The sequence below is a fragment of the Poecilia formosa genome, unplaced genomic scaffold (assembly GCF_000485575.1).
Source record: "Poecilia formosa unplaced genomic scaffold, Poecilia_formosa-5.1.2 Scaffold1, whole genome shotgun sequence".
In the NCBI taxonomy this organism is placed as follows: Eukaryota; Metazoa; Chordata; class Actinopteri; order Cyprinodontiformes; family Poeciliidae; genus Poecilia; species Poecilia formosa.
In genome coordinates, this window is record NW_006799940.1 from 6,093,494 (window position 1) to 6,107,951 (window position 14,458).

At 39.0% G+C, this 14,458-nt stretch overlaps 1 protein-coding gene across 1 annotated transcript in view; it reads left to right on the top strand.

Moving 5' to 3' along the window:
* Positions 1-14,458, top strand: part of utrn (utrophin) — a 168,055-nt gene that overhangs the window by 27,776 nt on the left and 125,821 nt on the right. Inside the window, exons 21-42 of the mRNA XM_016662912.1 lie at positions 303-373; positions 1,344-1,481; positions 1,560-1,673; positions 1,784-1,939; positions 2,402-2,572; positions 2,679-2,870; positions 3,331-3,465; positions 5,401-5,550; positions 7,140-7,301; positions 8,058-8,189; positions 8,368-8,541; positions 8,956-9,111; positions 9,440-9,610; positions 9,963-10,142; positions 10,672-10,800; positions 11,335-11,505; positions 11,608-11,664; positions 11,876-12,031; positions 12,498-12,635; positions 12,749-12,838; positions 13,366-13,536; positions 13,720-13,892. Of these exons, the coding sequence (XP_016518398.1) occupies positions 303-373; positions 1,344-1,481; positions 1,560-1,673; positions 1,784-1,939; positions 2,402-2,572; positions 2,679-2,870; positions 3,331-3,465; positions 5,401-5,550; positions 7,140-7,301; positions 8,058-8,189; positions 8,368-8,541; positions 8,956-9,111; positions 9,440-9,610; positions 9,963-10,142; positions 10,672-10,800; positions 11,335-11,505; positions 11,608-11,664; positions 11,876-12,031; positions 12,498-12,635; positions 12,749-12,838; positions 13,366-13,536; positions 13,720-13,892 (3,187 nt within the window). The remainder of the gene's footprint in view (positions 1-302; positions 374-1,343; positions 1,482-1,559; positions 1,674-1,783; positions 1,940-2,401; positions 2,573-2,678; positions 2,871-3,330; positions 3,466-5,400; positions 5,551-7,139; positions 7,302-8,057; positions 8,190-8,367; positions 8,542-8,955; positions 9,112-9,439; positions 9,611-9,962; positions 10,143-10,671; positions 10,801-11,334; positions 11,506-11,607; positions 11,665-11,875; positions 12,032-12,497; positions 12,636-12,748; positions 12,839-13,365; positions 13,537-13,719; positions 13,893-14,458) is intronic.

A 14,458-nucleotide genomic window follows, 5' to 3' on the forward strand; every position in this document is an offset into this window, starting at 1 on the left:
TTTTTTTTTTTTTTTTCCTTTGTGGGGGAGAAACTAGTTTATCAGAGTAGTGTCATCCTGTCTCTCCTGTGGTTTCTACAACACAATAGGCCTCTTTCTTGTACCAAGCCGTCAGTTGCCTTAACACTGCATTAAATTGTGTAAGAGGTAAAGGGTGTGTGTGTGTGAGAACATGCCTCTTTTTTGTTTTTGCACAGAAATGGCTGTTTTGTAATGAGCGTGTTGTTGCGTACTGAACATTTGCCTCCTCCTCCATCTGTCCATGGAATGCGGCTCAGCCTGCGCTCTTGTTATCGCGGTAGATGGGACGCTGTGCAGGGGAGAGGGGCGGGGAGGTGACACATTCTGGGCTGCGTGCCTGTGCATGAACCGCGTAGCTCCATGTGGAGCCTGCCAGCCTCAACATACAATCCAGTGACAGCATCCCAGAGATCAGTCAGACATTAGTCTAATGAGAGGAGATGACACTGATTGTTGTAGCTTTTTGTTTTTACGAGTTCACAATATCATTTACACACATTGCCTCTTTATTATGCCTTTACTGATTAAATGAGCCTAATTATGTGTGCATGTAAATTGCAAATCATTGATACAAATGGCTTTTTCATAGTTACTGAAGAATGTACACATTTGTTTTGTCTGATTTGACATTTTGAAAAAGACATTTCACAAAGTAGTCTGATCTGTATTTGTTGCATGTTGGTCCTTTTATTGTCCTGCTTATCTTTAACAGAGTTCATAGAGTTCAGAGCAGCACAAGTTTGATTTCCGTTAGCATATGTCATAATATGTTCTCTTCTACCCCCTTGGCATCCACACAAATCAAATTAGGAAAACCTTGCGAACTCCTTTAACTTGGAAAATGACTCAGAGCAGGGTTTCATGATCTAGAAATGTGGGGGAAATAGATTTTTTGAGACTTTTCCAGTTTTGGATAAGCATGGAAAAAACAAATGAATAGTGAAAAGTGGTGCCGTTTCAGAATTTATTCCATTTCCCGTTGTCTAAATGTTATTTCCTTTGTTCAATCATTCATACACTCCCATCTGACCTTCTTTCCGTTTGTTCTTATGCCTTCTTTTTTTCCTTCTGTTCTTTCTTACGGAATCTTCCGTTTTTCCATTCTGGGCCTCATGTTGTCCTTCCTGTACTTCCTCCTTATCTTCCTCCTTTTTCCCTTCCTTTCCGGAAAAGTTTGAAATGTTACGTAAAAAAAAGCTGTAAAAACTCTGTCAAAGCTACAAATGTGTGGTTTTAGAAATGATTTCAGAAGTTTCCAAGATGCAGTGTGGCGTTCACACGGCTCTGAGACTTTGTTGAGCCTGACCTTTTGCTGACCACAGGGCCTGTGTTTGGAGATTGAACAAAAACAACAAGCCACTGATCCAGCTGAACTACAAAAATGGAGCCAGCTCTCTTCAAAAGCCCGTGAGGAGCACGGCATGCTGCAGTGCATTCTGGGCAGCATGAAAGACAATCAGGTAGGTTAACTCTAGTTACCCCAGTAATTTTTCTCAGTGTTTCTTGATGTCAAAGTTTGTCCACTTGTTGTTTTTAAGGTGCGTTTGGAACAAGTGGAGCGCTGGCTGGATGCAGTTCAGGAGCTGCTGTCGAGGGACGCCACAGGGATGGGCGATGCTGAGAATCTGCAGGCAGAGCTTAATCAGTGCAAGGTATATATAAAAAAAAGAAATGCAGACACTAAACATTTTTTAAACTCAACATATCTACATTTATTTACATTTTTAAATTGAAACTTTGTTTTCTTTCTTTTCTGAACTAGGAGTATGTTACTGAGATGGAGCTCATGGAACGTTCATTAATGCAGATGGAAGAAAATGTACAAGCTGTGCAGGCGACTGCAGTCCCAGGACTGGCCCAGTGGGGGCAGGATAAGTTGGACCATTGTCAAGAAAGATGGGCCACACTCAGTAAACAGGTGACGAAAACAGTGAATTTCACTTTAAAAATTTCCGTTTACGTTGGGCATCAGTTTTAGACTAATGTGTGTTAGTCTAAAACTAGACATTCAAGTCTCAGTTGAGACTTGAATGTCTCAACTGAGACATTCAACTGAGTCTCAGTTGAGACTTGAATGAGACTTGAATGTTGTTCAGCAGATAATCGGTGACAACCCCCACTTGAAGGGTAAACCACATCAGGTAATTGTTAACAGAGTGCTGTGCCCAAGCAAATAATGGAAAGTTAAGTGGAAGGAAAAACGTAATCGGGAAAAAAAATTAAATGGGGGAAAAAAAAGCTCTGAGAGGATTAGAAGCAGAACCTAAGTAAAAAATTCGAGGGCGATTCAAATGCATTAATTGTGATGCATAGTTTAAATGTGTTTAGTAAATATTTCTGTTATTTATTTTGAAAATCTGTCGAATATGTTCCTGTGTAGCTCTTGAGTCATCAGGAGCATGTGGCTGAGAACCAGGAGAAGCAACTGAACCTGAAGAAAGACCTGGCAGAGATGCAGGAGTGGATGGCCCAGGTTGACGAAGAGTTTCTAATGAGAGACTTTGAGTATAAAAGTCCTGAGGACTTGGAGGTGTCACTGGAGGAGATGAAGGTACGGGTGGAAAAAAAAACCGTCAGGAAAACATTAAATTTGTGTTTATTGTGAAAAATGTTTCAGCTTTTGGATCTACGTATTTACATGAACTCTTGAATTAAAGCGTGCTAAAGAGGATGTGCTACAGAAGGAAGTGAAAGTGAAAATCCTGAAGGACAGCATCAACCTGCTGGTGTCCCAAACATCGCACCCCGCTGGAGGCTCCGGACAGGAGCTGACCTCCGAGTTAGACGGAGTGCTAGCCAATTACCACAAACTCTGTGACCGCCTCAAGAGCAAATGTCACACACTGGAGGTAATTTTTGAATGATTGGAACGACCTTCTGAGTCTATAAAGTAAACCAAAAGTTGCATGTTAGAAATATGAGACCACACCAGCATCATTGTTTATAAATTTATGACTAAAAGCTTTGCTCCAGTCCACAGATTTTCATTTTTAAAACGGCTAAATCTCAATTATTTATGCAACAGTGGGCTAATTTAATGTTGGTTAGCTCAGTATTGGAATGACACATAGTTTTATGCGATTAGTCATTGCTTTGGCTTTATTTCCTTAATTTACATGCAAGGGACAAGAAAAGCTTGAAGATGAGGCTGACGGTGGAGGATTTATTTTTTTAGCAATAATCTCTGAGATTAACGCAGCGTTTTTGATCGTCTACATTGGAATTCATGTGTAGTTGAATCGTGAGTCATTTGATTTTGCTTTTATTTATTTTTCCCGTTAGTAATTTAATCATGCATGCACTTTGCAGGAGGTCTGGTCTTGTTGGATGGAGCTGCTTCAGTACCTGGACATGGAGCAGGGCTGGCTCAACACTGTAGAGGAGAAACTTCAAGCTACTGAGAACGTACCAGAGAGCACTGAGACGGTCACTGAAGCTCTGGAGGTACACAAGCACTCAATTGTATGTCGTCTCATTGAATTTCTCCAGAATTTACTCAATTAGATTGAAGGACGCTCGTGTGCAAAATAACCAGGATGGACACCTTTCTTTTTTTTTTTTTTTTTCATTTCACTTGCTAAATCATTTAAGTAATTGCAGAACATCCAACTAACATGGTAAATTCATTAAAAAAAAAAAAGAATACTGCATGGCTGTGGGCTTTGCTTTGAGAAAATAAATTCTAACAAATGGATATAATGGACATCCTCACTAATTGTGTAAAAAACATCTACTTCATAAATATGGAATTCATGATAATTTAATTAGACCTGAATGTTTTTACATGTAATTTTCATTTTCCTCAATGCAGAAGTGGCTTGTTTAAAAGCTTGACTTTTACACCGTAATTCATTAGTTTGTTAAACTGAACTCACTAACTGGAATTCATTATTTTCTATATAGCCTTATCAGCTTTTAAAAATAAGGTCAACCAATGTTGCTCTGCTATGCTTTATGTAAATATTTCATTTCAGTGAGGATTATGGGAATTTATATATATGTATATGTGGTGAAGAACTTTTCAGTGCGTTTTGATCCAACCACAAGAGGAACTTGTGGGCTATAAAATATAACATTGATGCTCGAGAAGATTGGCAGGCGCCTTTAATCTTTTAACTTCAGACTATTTGATGAATGGATTGTTTAGTGCAGCCTCTGAGCTCTGCCAATTTCAGTTGCAGATAAATCTCAGCAGAAAAGAAGAGCAGCTTCTTTGAGAGTCTCTGGAAGTAGATGAAAGCTGCCTGAGATCTGAGAGAGCGAGCGATTCGGCTCATCTTCTTTGGTTGAAAACACAAAATTATCACCAGAATTTATTTAGCAACAATTCTCGCTTAAACTAGCTTTTATGCTAATTCACAAAAATAATTAAACTTTTTATTTCACTAAAAAAAATTTTAATTCTTCTGTAAATAAAATGTTGGATCTTTTTTTTTTTCCATTTATAATAATTGAAACTAAAGTAATGAAATTGTATGCTATCCTAGAATTTAGCCTCAGTAAAATGTAGCTAAACTAAATTATTTTAAGCCTAATATTAATATTGTATAAAAAGTTGCCTTTCGGGGACAAATAATTTCATAATAGGCAAAATTAAACATTAATAACCTCGTTTGTCTTTGATTTGCCTTCCAAATTTCTTTTGCTTTGACTTGCTCTGCTGCTATATCTGTAAACTGCCTGCAGCCTGTCTGTCAAAATCACTTTCATCACCGCACTGCTTCTGTAGCATCACATTGTGATGAAATAAATTGAAGACCCTTGAAGTCAATGTTTCCCCTTCTTGTCCATGCCCTTCTCATCAAATGTTTAAGGCTAATTTTTGTCCTTACTTTTACTTTCTTTCTCTCCTCCCTACAAGTCTGCTGTTTGCCTTTCCTGCCGTTTCTCTCTGTGCCTGTTGAACTCTGAGTTTTTTAATTAGACCGTCCCCATCCAGTGGGAGGAGGCTGTCACTCTGTGTCCGTTACCTCTGGGAAGGAAAAGCACATTTAATGAACCTACATAAACAATGTTGGGTCCAAACGTGTCGTCATTCAAGAAGCTCCCTCTGTTTCTCCTGTCTCTTTTTTTTTCCCCCCTCTGTTATTTTAGTTTTAGTTTTTTTTTTTTTTTTTGCTTCTGACACACCCGACCCAGTACTTTTTGCTTCTTCATCTGTTTCTCTTTTGCTTTTATTGTTCCTTTTCCATCTGTCCCTGGATTTCATCTGTCTTTTTGGTGTTCCTAAATGAGCAGCGACAAGCTTAGGTCTGTTTTTACGTGACATTTTGGTTTCTTTGGCACATTTTTTGGAACCATAAAGGAACTTCTGCAGTCTGTCTCCATGATTAAATGTATGTGTGCGGATTTTCTTCTGCCTCTCCAATTACCCAACAGTCTTTGGAGGGCGTGCTGCGCCACCCCGGAGACAACCGGACGCAGATCAGAGAGCTGGGTCAGACACTGATAGACGGGGGCATACTTGATGAACTAATCAGTGAAAAGCTTGAGGCCTTCAACTCCCGCTACGACCAGCTCAACCATCAGGTTGGGACTTTTCTCTGTCTTTGTGCGTCAGTGTTGATGTTTTATTTTCTGGTAACTTCTTTAGATTTTTTATTTATTTTTTTGTCAGCTTTGCAGTCGTATGTATAGAAAGACTTTTCCAGAAACATGTCCACTCATGCATAGTAGTGTTATACGTGCAATATGTAATTGGATATCCGGAAATATCATGCAAAACTTAAATTATTTGAATAATTAAATTCAAAAATAGAAACTCACATTGTATAGGTCCATTGTACAGAGTGATATCTTAGACATTTATTTTTTGTTAATTTGGATCATGATTTAAAGATTCTATTTTTTTTAAAAAATTAGAATATTACTCGGGATCAATTAAAACAATATTTTTAATACTGACACTATCCTCTTATCAATACACATAACCAGTTGTTTTTTTTATTATTATTATTCACTCATTATCTGACCATTTGTAAATTCATTTTTATTTTTAGTTTGTTTATTAAGCCTAACAGTTAAAATTAAATTTAAAAAGTACACAAGAGATAAACAGTTGAATTCAAATTGTTTATATAGTTTCAATTTACAGCAAATTTTGCCTCAAAGCATTATAAACCTATGTATATATATATATATGCATACATGTATACTCAGTTGAATGCAGTCATTCAAATAGATAATATTTTGACAAATACGTCAGATTCTAGCTTCAAAGAATTGTTTGCTGGAAACCTGGCATCCAGAGGATGATTTACCGAAGGATAATGAATCCCTTTGCTCTTAAAGACATGACTTTAAGATTCTGTTCATCCAGTGGGGATACTAATTAAAAGAAATATTTGAAACTTCTTCTAAAGTCTGGAAAAACTACTGGTCAAGACTGCCTTCAAATATTAAAAATGATGTGCTTTGTAGAGCAGAATTGCTCTCTATTATTTACCATAACAAAAAAAAATAAAAAAAAACTTCTCTCACCAGCCTATCTGTAGGGATAAAAGTGTGAAAAGGTAAAAACATGAACTCTCCAGAAGCTTTTAACCAGAACAACTAACGAACACTAACTAACTATCGCTGGGACTCTGGAGCGCCACACTGTGACGATGTTCCTGCTTTCCTGGTGGGAGATTGTAACTGCTGGGATAATTATGCACAGAGTCTCAAAACTCTGAGTAATCAGTGGCAGGAGCTGCTGTTTTTAAAACATCGCCATCATCTCTCATGCATCCATGTTTTCAAAAAACTTATATGAGCCTTCCAGGCTGCATTGTTTGAATTATTTACAACCAAAACAAATCATAAAATGTTAAGTGTTTCAGGTTTGTTCCATAACTTAGCCCCTCACTTTTGAATGTTATACATTTTTCAAATTTGTATTTAACTCACTTTTATCGCTCTGTTTCAGTATAATTGAAGCTTGATTATTCACATTTTTAATTGGATATGCATGTTTTTTTTTTTTTTTACGTATTTTGCAAGTAGCTGAGTATAATCATTAATGATACCAACCTGTTCATTTAATTTGCACATGCTCTGAGTGGATCTGAGTAAATTAAATTAAAGGTCCTGATAGACAGATTTTAAAGCCCTGACCTGCTGTTTGTGTCGTTATTTAGGCAGTGAACCGGCAGATTGGCCTGGAGCAGCAGCTGCAGACACTAAAGGAGAACGAACAGGCGCTCCAAACACTGCAGGAGTCCCTGAACCAGCTGGACCACACACTAACGTCCTACCTCACTGATCGCGTAGACGCGTTTCAGCTCCCCCTGGAGGCACAGGTATCCTGGCTACATGTTATAAACTCCTGGAAATGAGTTTGCTTAGAGATCCCACTTCTGTTTATAGGCTTAAGGAGTTAAGATCCACGTTCCCACCAAGTACAAAAGTCTGGAATTTGATTAAGAGAATTTTCCAGGCCAGGATAATTGTGAAAAACAAAAGAAGAGAATCAAATAAAAAGAGCATTTTTAGACTTGTTTTCCTCATTTCATTTTCTACATGCTGTTCTTTTTTACATCTTTCCTTTCGTCCTTTCCTTCTGAGTATTCTTCCTCCCATCATCCCCACCCACTTTCCCCTTTGTTGTTTCTTTCCTTAATTTCTTTACGTGTTTCACTCTTTCTTTCCTCCTATGGTTCTTCCTTCCTTCTTTCTCAAGCTGTTCCTTCAGTCCTCATGTCCCCGATTGTTTCTGTCCTCTTACTTCTTTCCTTACTTGTGTAGTTCCATTTCTTGTTTTGTCTGTTCTTTTCCTGCTTTCCTCCCCTCCTCCATCATTTTTTCATCATTGTCCATTCTTCTTTTTCTTCCTTGTCATTCCTACTCTACTGTCTTCTTTTGTTTTTTTTTTATTCTTGTTTTTCCCATCTCTCTGACATTCCTCCCTTCTTTGTCTAATGATCCATCAGATTCATTTTTGTCTTTTCTAAGAGTTAACCACTAAGACTTGCAAAATAAATAAATCAAATTAACGTATGCAGTTTCTAGAAACTTGCATACGTTACACACCTGCTTAGTTGTTGCTCTTCCTGCAGACCATCGGTGCAGAGATTGCTGCTCTTGAGGTCACGGTAGAAGAGATGAAGCGAAGGAATGTGACCAACTTGCCTCCTCCCACCGCAGAGGGAAAATCGGCTCGTGGTGCCACCATGCTGGACCAGCTACAGGTAACACTGACTCCTACTGGACGATGTTGGTAACTGTTCCTTTTGTTACCTTCTGTTATTTCAGTGTACAATGTTATTAAGTCAAAGCTATTTCTTTGTTTGCATTTTTTAAATGTTTATAGTGATAACAGGCAATAGAAATGTGTAACTTTACTGACATTTGCTTTGATGACTGCAGAGGAAACTGAGAGAGATCTCCACGAAGTACCAGCTGTTCCAGAAGCCGGCCAATTTTGAGCAGCGCATGTTGGACTGTAAGCGAGTTCTGGACGGTGCTAAAGCTGAGCTACATATTCTGGATGCCAAAGATGTGGAACCTGAAATAATCCAGTCCCACCTCAGTGGTTGCATGGTGAGGAATTTGAGATTTCTTTGTAAGCACTGTAGTTCAGCTGTTTAGTTTTTTTTTCCTTGAAAGTTGTGTTTTGTACTCATTTTGAACACATAGCAAATGTTAAAGTAATTGCAATGCATATTATTAAATATTTAAATGTATCTATATATTTGAACATGTATGTAGAATTTTGACGTGATGTGGATCACAGAAAATCCACATTAAATAGAGACTTCTGCACCTAATTTCTTTTTTAAGTCATTTAATTTGCTTGTTATTCTATCAGACCACAAAGGAAAAAGAATGGCTCAAATGAATTATTGCAAGTACAAAATGAATATAACTTTGAGGTGCTTCATGAGTGTGTGGGCTTACCTGTAGGTACTTCATTCTTAATAAAAATGTGTTGTTTGCTTCTTTTCTGCTTTGTAGAAACTGTATAAGTTGCTGAGCGAGGTGAAGCTGGAGGTGGAGACGGTGATAAAAACAGGTCGTCAGATTGTGCAGAAACAGCAGACAGAAAATCCCAAAGCCATGGACGAACAGCTTACTGCTCTAAAGCTGCTCTACAATGACCTGGGGGCTCAGGTGACTTGAGGAAATCTTGTTTTGGAGCAAAAAGCAATGAAATTAAGATTTGGTGACATTCTTGGTTTCTGTAAAATCTGTGAAATTTGATTTTTGAGCCTTCTTTCCATTTAGTTTCTGTTTTTTTTAGAGTATTCAACCCACTCATTTCCCACTGTGTAAATGTCTTCCATAAATTCATGCTGACTTTTTATATTTTTTTATATTTGGGAGCAACATGGAGGACTGAGAACCCTGAAATGTTTTAGTCTCAAAATGTCTGGAGCTTAATGGAAAACATGTTGTAATCCTGGAGATGGTTCATGTCACCCTCGCCTTGTCTTCACAGGTAACAGAGGGCAAACAGGACCTGGAAAAAGCCCTGTCTCTGTCTCAGAAGTTTCAGAAAGAGAGCACTGCCCTGCAGGAGTGGCTGAGCACTAATGAAGCTCAGCTACAGCAGAAGAACAGCTGTGGAGACATGCCAGCTGACATCGAGGACGAGATTAGATGGGCTAATGTTAGTAGGCGTTTACGTTACCCTAGACTTTTTTATAAGCTTTGTGATCACATTTATTTCAAGCTGTGAAGTATTTTCTAAGTATGCGTAAAGCAAAAAACAAACTACACAAGTAGATATCTGTCTCACCAGAAGATGGTGCACAGAAGCTCTTTAAACCAGAGTCGTGCATCGTTTCTCCTTCTAGTTTTCCAGTTTTTCTTTTATCAAGTTATGCAGCTCATCTACACATTTTTCTACCAATTCTTATTTTCCGGTTTAATTTGGGATGCTAAAGTCAGATTGTTTAACTGTTACCGTTTTCATCTGAGCTGTCTGTTATATTAACACCGTCAATGTGCCATTCAATCAGGGCCTGCTGAAGGAGTCGGAGCTTCGGAAGGTGGAGCTTTCCAACCTGACGGAGATCGGCGCGGGTCTGCAGACGCTGGTGGAGGGTAGCGAGGCTCAGCTGGAGGGCAAACTCTGCGGTCTGAACGAAGCATGGGACCAAGTTCGCACCTGGACCGAAGACTGGCTGAGTGCTGTTCTGGTTAGAGCAAATGTTGCATACAACGGGAATAAATAAATAACACGCAGCATATCTTTATTTACTTACGGTTGTCAGAGTAAGCAGAATATTCGGCTTGATTAATGTTGTACAACGACATGCTTCAGCTTTTCTCACCATGAGTTAAGCAGAACAGAAAAAAGCAACTTTTAAATGAAAAGATATCCAAGAGAATGTTTGTGATTTTATAACTTATGTCTAATGTAATGTATTTAATATCAAAGTTTAGATTGATTTTAATACTGTTTTTTTTTTTTATGTTAAGATGCACTAGATTATTATTCATGAAAAAAATTCTTCAGTATGCCATTTAGGAAAATAAATGAAAATTAATTCAAATGGATTACAAATTAATAAAACTATTAAATGCTAATTGTCACTACATTACTAAACATCTTTTTGTGTAATCAAGGTTTCAATTTGTAAGCATCATCCAAGTTACTTGTTTTGTGTGTGTGTGTGTGTGTGCGTGTGTGTGTGTGTGTGTGTGTGTGTGTGTGTGTGTGCGCAGAGTCACCAGAATGAGGTGGAGATCTTCGATGAGAACCTGGCTCATATCAGCACCTGGCTCTACCAGACCCAGATCCACCTGGACGAGGCCGAGCGGATGCCTCCGGCTGAGAGAGGAAAAGTGCTGAAGGTAAAAAAAACAAAAGATGATAATTGCAATTTAATTATGTTGCACCAGTACAAGTGAAGTACAATGATCCTGACCGGTAGAAATGGTGCACAACATGTCAAACATACATGGAAAAAGTTGATTTCACATCTTTTTATTTTTTACTAAAATTCTGATTCTTTTATTTTAAAATCGTAGAGCTATTTGAGATTACTCTACTTATTCCTTTAAAAGCATAAGATTTAAAACTGTTTATTTAAACTTATTAGCCCTGTGTGCTTTATGCGCTTTATTAAAATCAGTCACCATTACTACAGAAATCTTGCTAGTTTTCCAACAATCTGCCAGTTTTATCAAGCTCTGACCCGTCACTAGAGATTTGACCAGATTCAGATTTTTCCCCAAAATAATGTATTTACAGTGTTTGTTGGTGTGATGCAATTAATTAAAAATAATATTTGAAAGATTGAAAAAAAAAAAAAAAAAGCAGTTTCATGTTTTACTGTTAAATTGTTTCATAAAAAGATGACTAGCTGCCTCTTGATCGGTTTTCAGAGCATGCTGGAGCAGCTGGACGTGATCAGTCTGCGTGTGGACAATGCGAGGGACCAAGCCGTCATCCTCATGACGAGCAGGGGGCCCGCCTGTCGAGATGTCGTTGAGCCCAAGCTGGCAGAGTTGAACTGCAACTTTGATAAAGTTTCCCAACACATAAAATCTATCCAGGTATAGGAGCATGAAATATGTTTCCTAAAAGACTTTAACTTTAAATGAAAAGCTGTCTTGTCCAACCATTTTTTTCATTTTTCATTTTCCTCTGATGAGCAGATGATGACCAGCCTGGAGTCAGGAAATTTTGAAGTAAACCAACAGATACCTCAGGAGGTACATACGTCTTTAATTACAACTTGGCTTTAATGTTTTGAATCTGAATCATTGGCTAATTTCTTATAATTTATTCCACGCGTACTAGAAATTAGCAGGAACGTTTAAGGTGACACGGCTTCTCTTTTTGAGGATGCGGTCAGATAATTGCGCCCGTGTTTGAAGCTCAGACTGACTTGCCCTTGGGTTTGTTTTTGGTCTTTTTAATCAGGTCACTCGCAGTCAGGAGAGCCAAGAAGAAAGTCAGACTCAGCCTGCTCAGACCGTGTTCCCAACTGAGATTAAGGACCTTCAGGCAGAGCTGCAGGACAAGTTGAAGACTCTACATGAGGAGCAGGACCCAGTAAACATCCTTGATGATGATAAGGTACTCAAGGTTCAAAGGAATGATTTAATTTTTTAATCTTTGTAAGCAAAGTGATTTAATAACCTGCACTATAACAGCGACAAGGTATTTCCCTCTGTCTGGTTGGAGATTTCTTGGCTTCTCTAGTTTTCCTGTGGATCTTGAGCAGAAAGGAATGTTGACCTCAGTCATTCTCTCTATTATTTTTGTGAAATGTGCAATAAAAAATAACCTGCACTTAAGGCTATATAAAGCTGATAAGGACAGCTTTGATTGGAAACATCAAGTTTTATGACCATGAACACACCGGCTGGGAAAATAAAATCAGGCCAGCCTGACACGAGGTCATCGCCCTATTCAGGAAGTTGTTTGTTTTCCAGTCTACACCCTGCACTTGGCTGTCTAAGTGGATACAAATATAGCAACCCAAGGAAAACAAAAGCTAAATAAAATTATTTGACCCCTTTCTCTGTTTTCCCTACACCAGATGGACGAGGAGAAGGCCAACGTTGAGGACTTGCTGAGAAGAGGAGAGGAGATGCTGCAGGAAACTTCAGACGAGGCTCAGAAGGAAGAGTTGAGAGTAATGCTGCTCAGGTTGCAGAGCCAATATTCTGCCCGCAGGGTGAGGCAAATAAACACTTCATGTCTTTTAGTTCTAGTCGTGTAAAATTTATTCTGCCTTTTAATTAAAAATGTCTGCACACAGTTTATCTTGCTTGTTTCTGCCCGTTTTAGGAATTTCTTAGAAATAGGCAGGTTACAATCTCTGAGGTGCCGTCATCTTCCCTCATCTTCGGAGATCAGACATCAGAGTTCACTGCTGAGGTAAGTGGTATGGATACAGTGCTATATGTGTTTACAACAGGCCTGAGCTAATCACTGTTGTCAAGGTACAAAATGTTGCTGCTTTTGCAGCAAAATGTGGAAACCTGGTTGTTGGAGTTATGCTGTATTTTCGCCAGCAATCATCTGCTAAAGTGGCTGCTGACCCCAAAGATGGATTTAAATTTTCCCTGTTCACCTCTAGTATGGAAAATGTGGATGCTGCACCAAGTGCTGAACATTATCTCACACCAGGCTTTTGATCTCCAGTTAGCATGGTAGAGCATTTTCGGATTGAGTTAGCTTTAGCTGGGCTTTGCTAATCAAGCGATTCATCTCTTTTGCAAGTATTACCCTTTGGGTTCTAACAAAATGAGGGAGCAAACTCCCCACTGAGAAAATTCAGATTCATCTGTGTCCCTTTTTCTATGCCACCCTGGGCAACCGCCCATATTAAAAGTTGCCTCTAGATGTTGTTTTATTGGTAATTACAGTGGCATGCTGATTACTTCTACTCCTCTCCAATACAGGAGACGTCTGCAACAGGTCGCAGCAGAGCTCAGACACTCACTCCTTCTGACTACCTGTTGGAGATCAGCAAAGTTCTTCTCGCCATGGCCGACAACGAGCTGCTCTTGAACTCCTCGGAGCTTAATGGGGGGCTTTATGAAGACTTTTCAAGTCAGGAGGACACACTGAAGGTAGGCAGAATTCCTAAATACATCCACCTACATCAGCAGATTTGTGTTGGTCTGTTGTGTAAAATCCGAACCACCTGCATGGATGACTTTAAGCTGGACTTGACTGGTGTTGAGTGATGATCTACTGGATTTGCTAAATGTTTTCATTGTTTCCTCATGTATTCTTGTATATGTGTGCTCCAGTCTATTAAGGACAATTTGGAGAATCTGGGTGAGCAGATACACGGGATCCATGAGCGACAGCCTGAAGCGATGCGAGATGCTTCCCCGGACGAAGTGGTTCAAATAGGAGACAACCTAACACAGCTCAACGCAGAGTGGGACCGCCTCAATCGCATGTACAATCAGCGCAAAGGGTACGTTAAACTTCACATATTGACGAAGATATATTGAAGAAAATCAAAGGGAGTTGATTTTCCAGATGTGTGTGAGAATCGCTGTCTCAGGGCTTATGTTGAAGTCTGCAGGGAGCTGGAAGACCAGCTGTCCACAGATAAATATAGCAGAATACGATCCAGCACACACTCACTGACCTTCATTCATAACGCAGCAGTTGCTTGGGAATAAACAATCTCATGCCTATTCACATTTTCAGTCCCACAAGCAAGCAGACAGACAGTGGGTGACATTGACCACCATTGACCTAATTTTTTTTTGAACGTAAGCAGTCTTTGTTTGCAGAGTGTAGTGGGTGCAAAGACGTGAGTAAGCCAGGGAGAAAATGTTCAGATTGCACGCAAACAGTGGAGCGTGCACAAAACCTCTGGGCATCTCCGTTAATCAGAAGAAGCTTATTTTTGAAAAACAGCTCATCAAAAACTAATTTCCTCAACTTCTCTCTCTCTCTCATCACTTCTGCTCCTGTTCAAAGAGATGCTGCAAGATGAGCAGTGTGATAAAGCCCAGGGTTTTCTGTTTTTTT